This window comes from Nerophis lumbriciformis, linkage group LG35, assembly GCF_033978685.3.
Source record: "Nerophis lumbriciformis linkage group LG35, RoL_Nlum_v2.1, whole genome shotgun sequence".
Taxonomy (NCBI): Eukaryota; Metazoa; Chordata; class Actinopteri; order Syngnathiformes; family Syngnathidae; genus Nerophis; species Nerophis lumbriciformis.
The window spans coordinates 2,077,483-2,094,712 of record NC_084582.2 but is presented as its reverse complement, the minus strand read 5'-3'; the positions used below and the strand labels follow the sequence as shown (position 1 = coordinate 2,094,712).

At 42.2% G+C, this 17,230-nt stretch overlaps 2 protein-coding genes across 3 annotated transcripts; one reads left to right on the top strand and one right to left on the bottom strand.

Annotated features, from left to right (window-relative positions):
• Positions 1-3,632: 3,632 nt before the first annotated feature.
• On the bottom strand, positions 3,633-7,580 carry LOC133575318 (uncharacterized). Of its 2 annotated transcripts, XM_061927968.2 has the most exons (11): positions 7,078-7,580; positions 6,854-6,997; positions 5,519-6,136; positions 5,363-5,455; positions 5,167-5,271; positions 4,985-5,094; positions 4,712-4,903; positions 4,479-4,641; positions 4,239-4,404; positions 4,078-4,172; positions 3,633-4,000 (listed from the first exon to the last, which is right to left on the bottom strand). In XM_061927968.2, exons 1-11 carry the CDS (start codon positions 7,232-7,234, stop codon positions 3,915-3,917), a joined length of 1,929 nt encoding a protein of 642 aa, XP_061783952.2. In that variant the 5' UTR covers positions 7,235-7,580; the 3' UTR covers positions 3,633-3,914. The 2 variants fall into 2 exon arrangements, with proteins under 2 accessions (XP_061783952.2, XP_061783951.2); XM_061927967.2 differs by having other exon boundaries at positions 5,519-6,997.
• Positions 7,581-11,006: 3,426 nt separating this feature from the next.
• On the top strand, positions 11,007-17,230 carry irg1l (immunoresponsive gene 1, like). The gene is made up of 6 exons (XM_061927971.2): positions 11,007-11,089; positions 11,293-11,347; positions 11,425-11,612; positions 11,831-11,923; positions 12,192-12,397; positions 16,257-17,230. The coding sequence occupies exons 1-6, from the start codon at positions 11,072-11,074 to the stop codon at positions 17,185-17,187; spliced, it is 1,491 nt and encodes a 496-aa protein (XP_061783955.2). The 5' UTR covers positions 11,007-11,071; the 3' UTR covers positions 17,188-17,230.

Genomic DNA, 17,230 nt, shown 5'->3' with positions numbered 1-17,230 from the left:
CTCGAAAGTTTGTTCCGCTTAGCCCCGCCCCCATTAGTTACTGTTGCTATGTCTGTCAAACTTTCGCTCCTACCGAGAAATATAAAGCCTACAGTAAAAATAAGTACCGGTAATTTCCATTTATTTATATAGCGGATTTCACAGACAGAATCACAAAGTGATTTACAGTGTGTATAGAAAATGAAAGCATAGTAAAAAAAATAATCTAAGAATATAATAATTAAAAAAAAATTTTAAAGTGAAATTTCCTCCCGTTCCTCGCGCCCCACCTGTCATGTCTCTATTCCCCACCAGTGGGGCGCGCCCCACACTTTGAGAAACGCTGCAGTAATGTAAGTCAGTGTAATGTTAGCACTGCGCTAACATAGCTATGCTAATGTTGCTAACATTTGTGTCCTTTGTCCCAATACTTAGTGTTACGTTGTTGTATGTGATATATGGCATCTATTACAGTACAGTATGTGATATATAGCATCTATTACAGTACGTTGTTGTATGTGATATATGGCATCTATTACAGTACAGTATGTGATATATAGCATCTATTACAGTACGTTGTTGTATGTGATATATGGCATCTATTACAGTACAGTATGTAATATATGGCATCTATTACAGTACGTTGTTGTATGTGATATATGGCATCTATTACAGTACGTTGTTGTATGTGATATATTGCATCTATTACAGTACGTTGTTGTATGTGATACATGGCATCTATTACAGTAAATTGTTTTATGTGACATATAGCATCTATTATAGTACGTTGTTGTATGTGATATATGGCATCCATCACAGTACGTTGTTGTATGTGATATATAGCATCTATTACATTACGTTGTTGTATGTGATGTATGGCATATATTACAGTACGTTGTTGTATGTGATATATGGCATATATTACAGTACGTTGTTGTATGTGATATATGGCATCTATTACAGTACGTTGTTGTATGTGATATATGGCATCTATTACAGTACGTTGTTGTATGTGATATATGGCATCTATCACAGTACATTGTTGTATGTGATATATAGCATCTATTACATTACGTTGTTGTATGTGATGTATGGCATATATTACAGTACGTTGTTGTATGTGATATATGGCATATATTACAGTACGTTGTTGTATGTGATATATGGCATCTATTACAGTATGTTGTTGTATGTGATGTATGGCATCTATTACAGTACGTTGTTGTATGTGATATATTGCATCTATTACAGTACGTTGTATGTGATATATGGCATCTATTACAGTACGTTGTTGTATGTGATATATGGCATCCATCACAGTACGTTGTTGTATGTGATATATAGCATCTATTACATTACGTTGTTGTATGTGATGTATGGCATATATTACAGTACGTTGTTGTATGTGATATATGGCATATATTACAGTACGTTGTTGTATGTGATATATGGCATCTATTACAGTACGTTGTTGTATGTGATATATGGCATCTATTATAGTACGTTGTTGTATGTGATATATGGCATCCATCACAGTACGTTGTTGTATGTGATATATAGCATCTATTACATTACGTTGTTGTATGTGATGTATGGCATATATTACAGTACGTTGTTGTATGTGATATATGGCATATATTACAGTACGTTGTTGTATGTGATATATGGCATCTATTATAGTACGTTGTTGTATGTGATATATGGCATCTATTACAGTACGTTGTTGTATGTGATACATGGCATCTATTATAGTACGTTGTTGTATGTGATATATGGCATCCATCACAGTACGTTGTTGTATGTGATATATAGCATCTATTACATTACGTTGTTGTATGTGATGTATGGCATATATTACAGTACGTTGTTGTATGTGATATATGGCATATATTACAGTACGTTGTTGTATGTGATATATGGCATCTATTACAGTACGTTGTTGTATGTGATATATGGCATCTATTACAGTACGTTGTTGTATGTGATGTATGGCATATATTACAGTACGTTGTTGTATGTGATATATGGCATCTATTACAGTACGTTGTTGTATGTGATATATGGCATCTATTATAGTACGTTGTTGTATGTGATATATGGCATCTATTACAGTACGTTGTTGTATGTGATATATGGCATCTATTACAGTACGTTGTTGTATGTGATGTATGGCATATATTACAGTACGTTGTTGTATGTGATATATGGCATATATTACAGTACGTTGTTGTATGTGATATATGGGGGGTTAAATCACCAAAAATGATTCCCAGGCGCGGCACCGCTGCTGCCCACTGCTCCCCTAACCTCCCAGGGGGTGATCAAGGGGATGGGTCAAATGCAGACGACACATTTCATTACACCTAGTGTGTGTGTGACAATCATTGCTACTTTAACTTAACTTTAACTTTACACATACAAACTGTAGAACACAAAAAAGCACATTTAATAAAAAAAAAACGTTATTATGGTCTTACCTTTACTTAGAAATGAAGTCCATGCGCCGCAACTAAAGCCCTCACTTAAACTTTCCACGTGCAAGATTGAATCTATTTAAAAAAGTGTAACCGAGGGTTTATAAATGTCGCCTATACTGTATGAAACTACAAAATAACAAACACGGAGGCTCCAGTTTACACGAGGACCACTTTATTTACCTTCTTTCAAAAACCTCCGCAACGTGACATCACTTCCGCTCTTAGCGCCTTCAAAATAAGAGCTCATGGCATATACTGTATAACAGCGCATAACAGGAACTTAACATCACAAAGAGGAAAGCCCATGAAAATAGGTTACAAAAGTTATTTAATAAGAAGCCAAAAAGTGCAAAAACAATAATGTTCGTGTTGGAGGAGTTGCAGGTGTACGTAATGTTGTGGCCCTGCAGTCATTCACAACTCCTCCAACACTAACATTATTGTTTTTGCACTTTTTGGCTTCTTATGAAATAATTTTTTTAAATAGATTCAATCTTGCACGTGGAAAGTTTAAGTGTGGGCTTTAGTTGATACAACAATTCTACGGCGGAGGTGCAGGAGGCGAGCCTCAGCCAGTGCGTCTTTTGCAGCCGTTTTATGATCGCTCAGCACAAGAAATACGTTACACACATACAGTTGTTGACAAAATACACTGTACATTATATACCTCAGCTAACTAAACTATGGAAATGTATAATATAATTCATATAGCAATACGGTCTCACTGCACAGCAGGCCAGCAGTTAGCCGAGTCCGTCCATGTTGAGGCACTGAGTGACGTGCCTCAACTGGCTGCTGTTCACCGCACCGTCTCTTCTCAGTATTTGAACGGCAAATGTGAAAATTCTATCTAAAACTGGTGAAGTTAAATGGAAAATAACTTTATAGTATAATCACTGGATACATATAACAATTAATTATTTTTTTTTCTTTTTACTTTTTTTTTCTTTCCATGATGGCAGGTGAGGCCCCGCCTCACCTGCCTCTAGTGACTGCACGTCACTGATTTGTTGATACATGGTAACTCTTCTTTAATTCATTTCATTATTGAAAAATGCAATGTCTTGTTTTTGACAATACACTTAAAAATGATATACTGGTGACATGTAGGGTTTTTCTACACATGCATTGACATAGGACACGGACAGGGAATGTTTTCAGACGTGTATGATTTTAATTGTTAAAGAAAAACAAACTATTTACATCAGACTTACAATTTCTGACAGTCACAATAAAACCCCCAATGAAGCGTATAATTGCCATAAATAAAAAATATTTGCCCTCTTTTCCGAGGTTCATTGTAACATTTTCTGAACAATCCACAGTTATGCATACATGAATATCATGGTACTTGTTTTCCTTCAGATTTGTACTTCTTCAGTACTCCTTCATGGTTTAGCCCTGACACAGAGACATAAATAACATTTTTATTTAAATAGATGAACTGGTAGCTAAGATTTAGGCCGTTGTGCCTTTCACTCTGTCGAAAATCTCTCTGACTTTAACCGCAGGGACGCATCCTTCCCTGACAATCGTGATGGTGCCTGTAAATGGAAAGTAAATTAAATGAGTGTGGTTTTATAGAGAATGCCCGTAAGACAGACTCTGCATTGTACTGTACCTTCATCAATACTGAGGCAGTTGACCACAGTTGAGGCCACAACTTCGTTAGTCTCCCCATCACACAGCACCCCTTGGATCTTGTGGCCCAGTCGGCTGAGACCAAACACAACACCGGCGGGTCAGAATGTGATCGTGTTGACATTGTGCGATAGAACTTACTCGATGACCATGTTGTGGTGGGTGCTGTCTGCCTCTCCACTTGGGTTGGCTGAGGTGATAGCAAGCGGTCCAGTGATATCGCACAAGTGGCGGGTCACGGTGTGGTCGGGGACTCGGATCATGATGCTGTCCCTTGTGCCCACGCGGTCGTAAGCCGGTCCCACCCCTACACATGACACAGCCCTTTAACACACCTGTTCTAATTCTGTTGCCAGTGAGGTGGAAAACCTGTTGGTATACCTAATCTGAGGAGCCAATCCCCTTTGCTGACGATGCAGCTGATACCTCCAGGATACACATTCCGCATGAACTCCCAAAGCAGAGGGCTGAAGGGAGGTTTGGCTTCTTCCAGCTGCTTCACACTGGAGATGCAAATACAAATGGGCTTCTCTGCTGGTCTGTCCTAAAAGGTCAGAGAAAACATTGATACGATTGGACAAAGTAATCTTAAATGAGATTTATCTAATTGGTACCTTAATGTTATAAATGTTCTCAATAGCCTGCGGATTCTTGCAAGATGCGGCCAAAGCGTACACTGTGTCTGTGGGAATACCGCATACTCCGCCCTTTTCCAGGATGGCGGCGATTTTTAGAAGCCCAGAGGTGAGTTTGGAGTTTGCCAATGGGCAAGGTAGCTCTTGTTCACGGTCCTGCTTCATTTGCTCCTAGGATGAAGTGCAGACATTTTCCTTAAACAAATGAGAGGACTACAACACACCACTTAATAGGAAACCCTGACTGGTTACCTTGAACAAAGGAGGGCCCAATGGTAGTAATCTCTGGGAGAAGATGCTGTTTAGCAATGATGCCATAGCTCCATATAAACATATAATGGAAAAGATTGCAAGCATGGCCACTAAAGGGAGAAAAACATTGATTACCATTGATAGTATAACTACTACAAGTGTGTAAAACTGTGTTTTCTCACTTTCTAGCTGGTAAGGTAGCTGCTGAAGAGTTGAAAGTAGTAAACAAACAAGTATCACCTCCATGGTTGCTGTTAAGAACACTAAGACCAAGTTCCTGTACGTAGCTGACAGAAACAACAAAGTGAATCACAATTTGCTTCAAGAAGCCATTATGATGATCAAAATAAATTAGGGTAATAATTTGGTTACCCTTACCACTAAAAATGACGAAACCGTTGATGACCAGGAAAGCGATCGCTCCTGCAGTAAATTCGTAAGCAACTTCATTGGAAAGCTGAAGTAGTTGACCTGGAAATTCAAAAGTTGGGTTTCAGAAATTTGAATTGTGTTGTTTTGAACGTTGTATTGTACCTGCAAATCTAAACCAGGTCCATGTTGCCCACACTGCTACGTAGACGGACGAGATGACAGAGCCAAACTGGCTCGCTCCTGTGACTTTAAGTCGACTGACGTAGGCTTGGATGATTGCGCCAGAGATGAGGACCCAAGGGATTGTCAGATGGAGGAATGAAGAATTGGTGCTGTTTACGCTTGCATGAAGAGCGGACAGAGCTGCAACCCCATTTACCAGGTAAAACAGGGCATCTGAAGCCTGGTCTGTTTGGATAGTTAACTCTTGTTTTGTTTCTGTGGACCTACTCCAGTTGAAAACTCTCTTCAGCTGGGCTGTGGAGACGGGTTGTGGTCCAACAGGGATTAGCAACTTCTCTGCAATGGTGTTGATGAGCCGTGAGAAGGTCCCGTACAAGGAGGCTGCAGTGAAGATGGAACAAGCGACCCCAAAGAATATGTAGTAGTCTTTAAGAGGGATCTGGGGGATTGTGGAGATCGTGAGCAAGAGGAACAGTATGTTGTGGACCAGTTCCAGGGCATCCATGCTCAGGCTTCCAATGCAAAGCACCAGGGCTGCCACCACGAAGAACCAGTTTCCTACCATCGGGTTTCTCCCCGAGGTGACGTTGGCGTCCTCTACAATCAGAACAGATGCTAAAAACTCCTCCCAAGCCTTGATGAGCCAATACGTAGCATGAAACCCAAATTTAGTTGTATGGTAGCCATCTTGGCGTAGATGGGAGTAGTAGCTCGAGAAAAGCTGGGCGGCAGAGTTGATTGACACCCAAGCAACTCCCAAACCGAAAGATGTCATGAACCCAAAGCTGTAAAATGCGAAGATGAATGGTGCAACTGTGTCACATAAGTAACCCAGGGCCATGGGTTCGGCATACTTTGTGTTTTTCTTCTTCTCTGCGCCAGGGCTCTGGTTCTTAGCTGAACTGGCAGTACCAAGCAGAAGGACATTAAAGAGTGGAGTACCAAAGCCTTTGAGAGCGAGACGTTGAGTCAGACCTTTAACGAGCAGGGCCGCTGAACCGTAGATGGCAAACATCAGGATTAGCAATTCAAGAACCCCGGATACCACAAGAGACCATGAACCTGACACTAGAGCTACTGCTTCAAAAATTAAAGTGGCCGTTATAGCGCCAAAAACAAAAGGCATGATGTAGTTGACTGTGGCTGAGCAAAAGGCAAGGACAGACGATAAGAGGATATAGGGAACGAGGCCAGCAATAGCAGACTCCCTTAGGGAGAGACATAAATAGCAGACTGGGATTTCCGTGGTGTCATTCAACATTGTCATGTTGGCTGTTATTGTCTGTGGCACTGTGGAGTTCATGGATAACGCACCAAAGTAGATTCGGGTGGCACCGAAACTTCCCCAAAGAGCAGCGTAGCCGACAAATGCAGTGGCACTGAGATGATCATATTTTCTGAAGGAGAGCAGGCCTGCCACCAGCTGGCAGACACCACCAATCAGGATAAGATGGACGCCTAAATAAACACAATCATTGTGAATTAGTCAGGCAACTTTGTTATGATACTTTTGTATTTCCAAACACATCACATTTTACCTGCAAGTATGTTCTCCACGCCCTGTGGTGCTATGCCAGTGTGCGCTGTACCAAAGTTCTGCAGAAGTACAAGGAACGCACTAATTCCATTTGATAACATTCCCAAAACTCCTGGTTCACTGTAGAAACTGGCTGGAAAACCATCTATTGTGGCCATGGCTTCTGCGCTCTGAAATTACTTGAACTGGAAGAAAGAAATGACAATATTCCTCAGTTTATGTACCTCACGCTAACTGCAACACTGATCATATGAATACACCAAACCAGGATACATGTCATTTAGATTGTTTTATTGAGACAACGTGTTTATCAAAGTCTGAATCCTGTGTAAGGTTAATGGTTTAGTTTAAAGTTACACTCAAATGTCCGAATAGGAGTAAGAAGAACGGGAAGAGCTTATTTAACCTTACACCGCCTCCATTTCTGTTCACTTTCTGTGTGTGCCAGGTTACCAAAAAATATATGTACCGTATTTTTCGGACTATAAGTCGCAGTTTTTTTCATAGTTTGGCCGGGGGTGCGATTTATGTGTGAAATTATTAACACATTAGCGTAAAATATCAAATAATATTATTTATCTCATTCACGTAAGAGACTAGACGTATAAGATTTCATGGGATTTAGCGATTAGGAGTGACAGATTGTTTGGTAAATGTATAGCATGTTCTATATGTTATAGTTATTTGAATCTTGCTGATTGTATTGTACCATATGTCCCGGCAAGAAATCTGCGTTCAAAGACCTCCGGCTTATTAGTGATTCCCAGAGCCCAAACAAAGTCTGCGGGCTATAGAGCGTTTTCTATTGGGGCTCCAGTACTATGGAATGCCCTCCCGGTAACAGTTAGAGATGCTACCTCAGTAGAAGCATTTAAGTCCCATCTTAAAACTCATTTGTATACTCTAGCCTTTGAATAGCCCCCTTTTTTTAGACCAGTTGATCTGCCGTTTCTTTTCTTTTCTCCTCTGCTCCCCCCTATCCCTCGTGGAGGGGGAGACACTCAGGTCCGGTGGCCATGGATGGGGTGCTGGCTGTCCGGGGTCGGGACAGCCTGTGTATCGGCTGGGAACATCACTGCGCTGCTGACCCGTCTCCGCTCGGGATGGTTTCCTGCTGACCCCACTGTGGACTGGACTCTTACTGTTATGCTGGATCCACTATGGACTGTGCTCCTACAATATTATGTTAGACCCACTCGACATCCATTGCATTCGGTCTCCCTAGAAGGGGGGGTTACCCACATATGCGGTCCTCTCCAAGGTTTCTCATAGTCATTCACATCGACGTCCCACTGGGGTGAGTTTTTCCTTGCCCTTATGTGGGCTTTGTACCGAGGATGTCGTTGTGGCTTGTGCAGCCCTTTGAGACACTTGTGATTTAGGGCTATATAAATAAACATTGATTGATTGATTGATTGATTGAATGACTCTTACCATAATATGTTACGTTAACATACCAGTTGGTTATTTATGCCTCATATAACGTACACTTATTCAGCCTGTTGTTCACTATTCTTGATTTATTTTAAATTGCCTTTCCCCCCAAAAATGCGACTTATACTCCAGTGCGACTTATATATGTTTTTTCCCTTCTTTATTATGCATTTTCAACCGGTGCGACCTATACTCCAGAGCGACTTATACTCCGAAAAATAGGGTAATAGTAAATAATTAATCAAGTATGTAGATAGTTTTCAGATAGAGGCTTTATCAGTCACTTGGCTTATTTTACTGCCGTGTCTCACATTCCTCGCCTGCTTGTGTCATGTTTTAATCTCAGAGTTTTCCTCTCGAATTTTCTTTCATTTTGGAGGAAACTGGGCACACCTTAATATGATTGGCATGCTGGCATTTAAGATGATGATGATCAGCCTTGATCATCGCCGGTACTTTCTTCCAGGCCCGTCAACCTTATTAATATATATTTTTGCTCACTATTCTATCTATGCTTCAGTTTGTCATTATTGCTAAATATTGCTGTTGATACCCAGTTGTTTATTTGCCATCCAGCCAGTTTTGGCTAAATCATTTTAATATTTCCTTGGATGTAGTAAAAATGTTGTCTCACCTGCACCTGCAGTCCAGACTTTTCAAGCCGTAACATTTTATGACACATTTTTGAGAGTGAAAATATATGGCCTAATACAGTGTTTTTCAACCTTTTTTGCGTTGAAAATATCCGGAGCCACGCCACCAGCAGAAATCGTTAAAAAACAAAACTCAGTTGACAGGAAAAAGTCGCAATTGTTAGGCTAAAGAACAGCTTCTTCCCCAGGGCCATAACCATCCTGAACGGACTGCCCCATTGTCCCTCATAACTGCCTTCTCTTCGGTGCAATAACCCATTCCACCAACCACCCTGTTTTTGTTTTTTGTTTTTTCATGTATATATTCATTTCACACCATATTCATTGCACTTCTACATTTTTTATATTTTTATATATTTGCACATTGTTTTTCTAGCATGCACACATCGCACTGTATGGAATGGCCTCAATCTCGTTACCTTGCGTAATGACAATAAAGCTGATTCTGATTCTGATTCTGATTCTGATTCTGATATGACTTTAAAGCATAACCAAGCATGCATCACTATAGCTCTTGTCTCAAAGTAGGTGTACTGTCACCACCTGTCGCATCACGCCATTTATTGTTGTTTTCCTGTGTGTAGTGTTTTGGTTCTTGTCTTGCGCTCCTATTTTGTTGGCTTTTTCTCTTTTTTTGGTATTTTCCTGTAGCAGTTTCATGTCTTCCTTTGAGCGATATTTCCCGCATCCACTTTGTTTTAGCAATCAAGAATATTTCAGTTGTTTTTATCCTTCTTTGTGGGGACATTGTTGACTGTCATGTCATGTGCGGATGTACGCTGTGGACGCCGTCTTTGCTCCGCAGTAAGTCTTTGCTGTCGTCCAGCATTCTGTTTTTTGTTTACTTTGTAGCCAGTTCAGTTTTAGTTTCGTTCTGCATAGCCTTCCCTAAGCTTCAATGCCTTTTCTTAGGGGCACTTACCTTTTTGTTTATTTTTGGTTTAAACATTAGACACCTTTTTACCTTCACTATGCCTCCCGCTGTTTCAGACATCTACAAAGCAATTAGCTACCGGCTGCCACCTACTGGTATGGAAGAGTATTACACGGTTACTCTGCCGAGATCTAGACAACACCGACACTCAACAACACATCATTTGCAGACTATAATTACTGGTTTGCAAAAAATATTTTTAACCCAAATAGGTGAAATTAGATAATTCCCCACGGCACACCAGACTGTATCTCACGGCACACTAGGTTGAAAAACACTGGCCTAATGGACCTGACCTACTTGTATAACAACATCTCAGTCAGAAACAGTATTCATAACAACATCGCACCAAACATTCATGCAACCGACATGGCAGCTTGATTATGCCACAATTAACTTGTCTTTGAGTGGTGCACTATCATACAAAGCCATCATTTATGAGTACACTGTCATTCGGTTTTACAGAATCTGCCAAGTAATAAAGTACTTTGCCCTGTGAAACATAATAAAATGTGATTTCCTTTTTAAATCTTAAGGGTAAAAAAGGTCCTACCTGATGAAGATGCTCACATGAAATGTTGAGGTTCTCCCAGGCATGGATAAATACACAATCTTAAAAAGTAGGAGGGGTTAACAAGAATTCCCAACAGCTTTACTTTGTGCAACCTGATAGATGACGACATGTGGCACAATGGAGTCCCACCTACTTTTCCCCCTACAAATTCTAAAAGATTGTGACGTAACGTAATAATGACGCACTCACTTTGGAAAGCCCTTCCTATAACTTGACATTGTGTGGTTAAAAAAAATAAAATGCAAGCCCTTCCTTGTTCCACCTTCCTTTAGTCATTGTTCCATCATGACTATATAAGGCTGGTCCTCGCTCCACTTGAGCAGCATCAGCATCCTTCTTAATCTGTTGACGACAAAGCGACAGCGTCAAGAAGTGAAGACACTTGGACCAGATAGAAGCCATGAGCTCCGTTCTACAGGTACACTCAACTCTGTCATGCCAAAACAAGGTAGTATCAATGCTGTGATTGTATGTGTGACACGGATTAAACTTACCCGTTCCGGCATCCTCTTGTCAGCATAGGAACTCTTTCCAAACACTCAATTTCAAAAGTGCTTCTAAAGGGGAGAATATTTCAATTCAAGGCACACTTTACCAAGTACTGTATATGCTTCTCTGCAGAAAGCTGCCAGACCAATGTGGACTATCCGAGGACTGCACAAGTCCGCAGTGGAAGGTACAGTCAACACAACACGGCCAATTTTGTGTAATACCCCGCCTTCCCATTACTTTTAATACCCTCTACCTATCCAGTCTTGAAGCACCCGGCTCCTGAGGACACAGTCACGGCCAGTTTTGGAAAGTTCATCAGTGAAGTGAAGCCTCAGCACTTGTCGTCCGTGGTCCTCTCCCGCAGTAAGAGGATGGTGCTGGACAGTATTGGAGTCGGTCTCCTGGGCAGCACAACAGAAGTGTTTCAACTGGCACTGCATCACTGCCAGGTGAGCCTGAGGGGAATATTAAAACAGATAAGAATATTTTTCAATAACGCCTTATCTAAAACGAGGCAGCATGAGGAGAGATGAGAGGGGTAAGAGTCTCTGGTTATTACATTAGTGTAAATGATGGCCTTCTACAGAACTGATGAGTGACGGGACATTTTCGGGTCTTTGGTGGTGACTCCAAGTGTTTACCTGCCTCCGCCTTTTCCCCTTCGCAGCTCGTGTACGCCAATCATGACGTCAGCTCCGTCTACGGACGCAGGGGCACCAAGCTCTCGCCGACACTGGCGGCTTTTGTCAACGGAGTGGCGGTGAGCACAAACAGCTGGAACAGACTTAAGAATTGTTGACACTCTCACTCGGAATAGTCCAGAGGCAGACTATTTACATAAAGTGTTGGTGATGACCTCACTTAGCTTGTAATTTCCAACTATTAAGCCTGCAAAAACCTGTTTGGCATCTTCTCCTAATAAATCATCAGCAATTCAAAGCTTGTACTAAGAATGCATGTTAATGAAATGGTCTACAAAGGACTAGGGTTTAAAAATGTTACTTGATTTTTGTCCTACTTTGATACAGACTCACTCCATGGACTTTGATGATACATGGCACCCTGCCACTCATCCTTCAGGAGCGGTGCTTCCCGCTGTGCTGGCTCTCAGCGAAATGATGCCCGCCAACAGCAAACCCAGTGGCCTGGACTTCCTGCTGGCTTTCAATGTCGGCGTTGAGATCCAGGGCCGTCTGATGAGGTTCTCTAATGAGGCCCATAACATCCCCAAGAGGTGAGTGCAAAAACGCCCAGGGGTCAAAAAAGATAGCAGTAGAGTAAGTCATACTATTGCAGCTTTTACCGTATATGTTCCTATTTCGCTTTATTTTTAACAAAAAGGTTAAGGTAATTTGATGGTGTTTTTCCCGATAAAAAAATCCTTTGATATTGCCAGTACATTGACAGTATTCGTGGTTGTGGTTTAAGTTGATTTCCAACATGCTTCCAGTTACAACATGATACATCACCCTTTCCAGTATCTATTTTCAACACCTTCAAAAAGGAGCAGGAAGGAGCAGAGTTTGTTTAACCCTACCCCGTTTCCAATTCATAGCAATTACTCACAATTTTGATTCACTTCCTGTTCTCAATTTGTACACAATTTAACTTCATAAATAATAAAGTTCTAGGAAAAAAATAATTTAAAAAGTACTAGGGAAGAGAGAAAAAAAAAACCAATAAATACAATACAAAATAAGTGCCGGTAATAAAGTAAAGGTATAAAGTTTCAAGAATTCTTTAACATTTTTTGGTCAAATTTGATTTACATTTTAAATATGACAAAAATGTTCTACTAAAATAACTTTGGTCTCAAAATAATACAACTTTATTATATTATGTTAATATTATAGTTGAATATATATAAATATAATAGTTGTTTTTACACACAAATTATTATTTAAATAACATGTACATTTTTTTTTTTTTTAAGTTTCTCCATCAGAAACAAGAATTTGTTTAATTGGTTGGGGTGTGAATCTTCGAGCACCTAACGATTCGTTCCGATTCATGGGGTGACAATTTGGTTCACAATCGATTCTCGATTCAACGCGATTCTCGATTCAAATCAATTGTCTTTATGTATTATTTGGTATAATAATTATGATGAACATTTTTCAAAACAGTTCACGGGTTACAAAAGTGCATGCTTGAAAATGTATTTTAAAAATTGATTCCTAAAAAAATTAATGTAAAAAAAAATTGTATATTTTTTTTGTCGATTTAAAAAAATATATTAAATGATTTCTAATCGGGATGAATAATACTTTTTTTGCATTCTATTAATAGAATAGTAATAGAAATACATCTGTGCAAGACATATATACTTAAAAATATATTGTAATAACAGTAAAAGGGTACACTTTTTTAAACTGTGTAAATACTTACCAATATATTATATTTTGCAATATATGCGATTCCACTTTCCTCTTCACATTTATTTTCAGCATTATTGTTTCAAACTGTGTGCACATCCCATTTATATGAATAGTGCTATTGCATTTTGCATATAAAATTGAACATTTTATATTTTCGTACTTTTGTGTCTTTTTTATTCTGTTGACTCCACACACACATGCCACTGTGTCTGAACTTACGCATAAATGGCCAATAAAAAAAAAAAACTATATTAGTGAGACATCTATACTCATACTTGCCAACCTTGAGACCTCCGATTTCAGGATGTGGGGGGGGGGTTTGGTTTGGGTTAGTAGTTAAGAGGGGAGGAGTATATTTACAGCTAGAATTCACCAAGTCAAGTATTTCATATATATATATATATATATACACACATATATATAAGAAATAATTGACTTTCAGTGAATTCTAGCTATCCATCCATCCATTTTCTACCGCTTGAATTCTAGCTATATATATATATATATACATATATATATATATATATAAAATATAAATAAATAAAATAAATACTTGAATTTCAGTGTTCATTTATTTACACATATACACACACATAACACTCATCTACTCATTGTTGAGTTAAGGGTTGAATTGTCCAACCTTGTTCTATTCTCTGTCACTATTTTTCTAACCATGCTGAACACCCTCTCTGATGATGCATTCTGCTCCGTCTCCTTGTTGTGTGTGCAGTTGTGCACTCTTTAAAAGCCGTAGATGTTATTGTCACATATGCATGTACAGTAGATGGCAGTATTGTCCCGTTTAAGAGTGTCACAACATTGCTGTTTACGGCAGACGGACTGCTTTACGGTAGACGAAAACGCGACTGGTGTTGTTGTGTGTTGTCGCCGCGCTGGGAGGACGTTAATGAAACTGCCTAACAATAAACCCACATAAGAAACCAAGGACTCGCCCTCCATCATTCTACAGTTATAACGCGATTGGGCAGGCACGCTGTTTATATTGTGGGAAAGCGGACGTGAAAACAGGCTGTCGACACGTCACTCAGGTCCGCATGGAGCTGGAGGGGGCGTGGCCTCTAGCTCCGCCGGAATTTCGGGAGAAAATTTGTCCCGGGAGGTTTTCGGGAGAGGCGCTGAATTTCGTGAGTCTCCGGGAGGGTTGGCAAGTATGTCTATACTATAAAATGCAGGAAAAATACTGTTATTAACATTGAATCTTCCCTGCTATTTATTGTTTTTTAGTGTCAAAATACATGCAAAATAACTGCTGTCGTCACTTTGTGTATGCACAATGGGGGTCTCTGCTAAGGGGAAGGTTAATCATTTTGTAATGCAGTCTGCTGAAAATGGACCAGCTCTATACTCTCGGCAGGGTCCTTGAGGGTGCATGGGAGTTTGCCCAACCAGTCTACATGTGCTTTGTGGACTTGGAGAAGGCATTCGACCGTGTCCCTCGGGAAGTCCTGTGGGGAGTGCTCAGAGAGTACGGGGTATCGGACTGTCTGATTGTGGCGGTCCGCTCCCTGTATGATCAGTGCCAGAGCTTGGTCCGCATTGCCGGCAGTAAGTCGGTCACGTTTCCAGTGAGGGTTGGACTCCGCCAAGGCTGCCCTTTGTCACCCATTCTGTTCATAACTTTTATGGACAGAATTTCTAGGCGCAGTCAAGGCGTTGAGGGGATCTGGTTTGGTGGCTGCAGGATTAGGTCTCTGCTTTTTGCAGATGATGTGGTCCTGATGGCTTCATCTGGCCAGGATCTTCAGCTCTCACTGGATCGGTTCGCAGCCGAGTGTGAAGCGACTGGGATGAGAATCAGCACCTCCAAGTCCGAGTCCATGGTTCTCGCCCGGAAAAGGGTGGAGTGCCATCTCCGGGTTGGGGAGGAGATCTTGCCCCAAGTGGAGGAGTTCAAGTACCTCGGAGTCTTGTTCACGAGTGAGGGAAGAGTGGATCGTGAGATCGACAGGCGGATCGGTGCGGCGTCTTCAGTAATGCGGACGCTGTATCGATCCGTTGTGGTGAAGAAGGAGCTGAGCCGGAAGGCAAAGCTCTCAATTTACCGGTCGATCTACGTTCCCATCCTCACCTATGGTCATGAGCTTTGGGTTATGACCGAAAGGACAAGATCACGGGTACAAGCGGCCGAAATGAGTTTCCTCCGCCGGGTGGCGGGGCTCTCCCTTAGAGATAGGGTGAGAAGCTCTGCCATCCGGGAGGAGCTCAAACTAAAGCCGCTGCTCCTCCACATGGAGAGGAGCCAGATGAGGTGGTTCGGGCATCTGGTCAGAATGCCACCCGAACGCCTCTCTAGGGAGGTGTTTAGGGCACGTCCGACCGGTAGGAGGCCACGGGGAAGACCCAGGACACGTTGGGAAGACTATGTCTCCCGGCTGGCCTGGGAACGCCTCGGGGTCCCACAGGAAGAGCTGGACGAAGTGGCTGGGGAGAGGGAAGTCTGGGCTTCCCTGCTTAGGCTGCTGCCCCCGCGACCCGACCTCGGATAAGCGGAAGAAGATGGATGGATGGATGGAGTCTGCTGAAAATAAGGGAAAGTGTCACTATACATGGAAACTGGGTCCGAATTGCTACAAAACACATTTTAAGATATTCAACGCTCTACTACTGATAGTGCAACCCCCTAATTTGTCACGTTTCACGTGTCAGGTAATGTGGATCCCCCTCGTACTGTAACTTGTGTTTGTTTCTCACCAGATTTCACCCTCCCAGTGTGGTGGGCACCATGGGAAGTGCAGCAGCCTGTGCTTGCCTCTTGTTGCTGAGTCCATCCCAGTGCAGCCACGCCTTAGCCATCGCTGCTTCTCTATCAGGGGCCCCGATGGCTAACGCTGCCACGCAGTCCAAACCCATCCACATCGGCAACGCCTCCCGTTTGGGGATGGAGGCTGCTATACTGGCCTCTCAGGGGCTTGAGGCGAGCCAGCTAGTCCTGGATGCTGTCGAAGGGGTCGCCGGTTTCAGCGCTTTCTACAAAGACTACGCGCCGCAGCATCTGGAGTCACCGAGTGACAATGACGGCCACGCGTTCTTGCTGGAAGAGCAGGATATGGCTTTCAAGCGCTTCCCCGCACATCTGGGAATGCACTGGGTGGCGGATGCCGCGGCCTCGGTTCACAAGCATCTTGTGGGTTTAGGTCCGGGCACTGTGTCTCCGAGTCAGATTCAGGACATCCTGCTGCGGGTGCCCCTGTCAAAATACATCGACAGGCCTTTTCCAGAGTCGGACCACCAGGCCCGCCATTCTTTCCAGTTCAACGCTTGTAGCGCCCTCCTGGACGGTGAGGTGACCGTGGAGTCCTTCACCCCTACCGCCATGACGCGGCCTGAGATCCTCCAGCTGCTCGGTCGTGTCCGCGTGGAGCACCCCCACGACAACCCAGCTAATTTCAACCAGATGTACGGCGAGGTCCAGGTCGCGCTTGTTGGTGGGGACATCCTGAAGGGGCGCTGCGACAGCTTTTACGGTCACTGGCGCAAGCCGCTGACCCAAGAGAGCCTGAGAAAGAAGTTCAGGAATAACGCAGGGGCCGTGCTTGCCTCGGATAGAGTTGAAAGGCTGATTGAGATAGTGGACCAGTTGGACACGAACAGAGACTGCTCCCCTCTTCTCTCGCAACTGCAGTGAAAATACAAAAAGTTACAAATAAAGTAATACGTCGCAACATACA

Coding starts and splice junctions, on each gene's coding strand:
- LOC133575318 (XM_061927967.2), bottom strand. CDS start 7,234: ATGGCCACAATAGATGGTTTTCCAGCCAGTTTCTACAGTGAACCAGGA. Junction 5,272..5,362: donor CGGTTTCGTCATTTTTAGTG/GTAAGGGTAACC, acceptor TGTTTCTGTCAG/CTACGTACAGGAACTTGGTC. Junction 4,904..4,984: donor TGGGCCCTCCTTTGTTCAAG/GTAACCAGTCAG, acceptor ACTTCATCCTAG/GAGCAAATGAAGCAGGACCG.
- irg1l (XM_061927971.2), top strand. Junction 11,348..11,424: donor GCACAAGTCCGCAGTGGAAG/GTACAGTCAACA, acceptor CTACCTATCCAG/TCTTGAAGCACCCGGCTCCT. Junction 12,398..16,256: donor GCCCATAACATCCCCAAGAG/GTGAGTGCAAAA, acceptor GTTTCTCACCAG/ATTTCACCCTCCCAGTGTGG.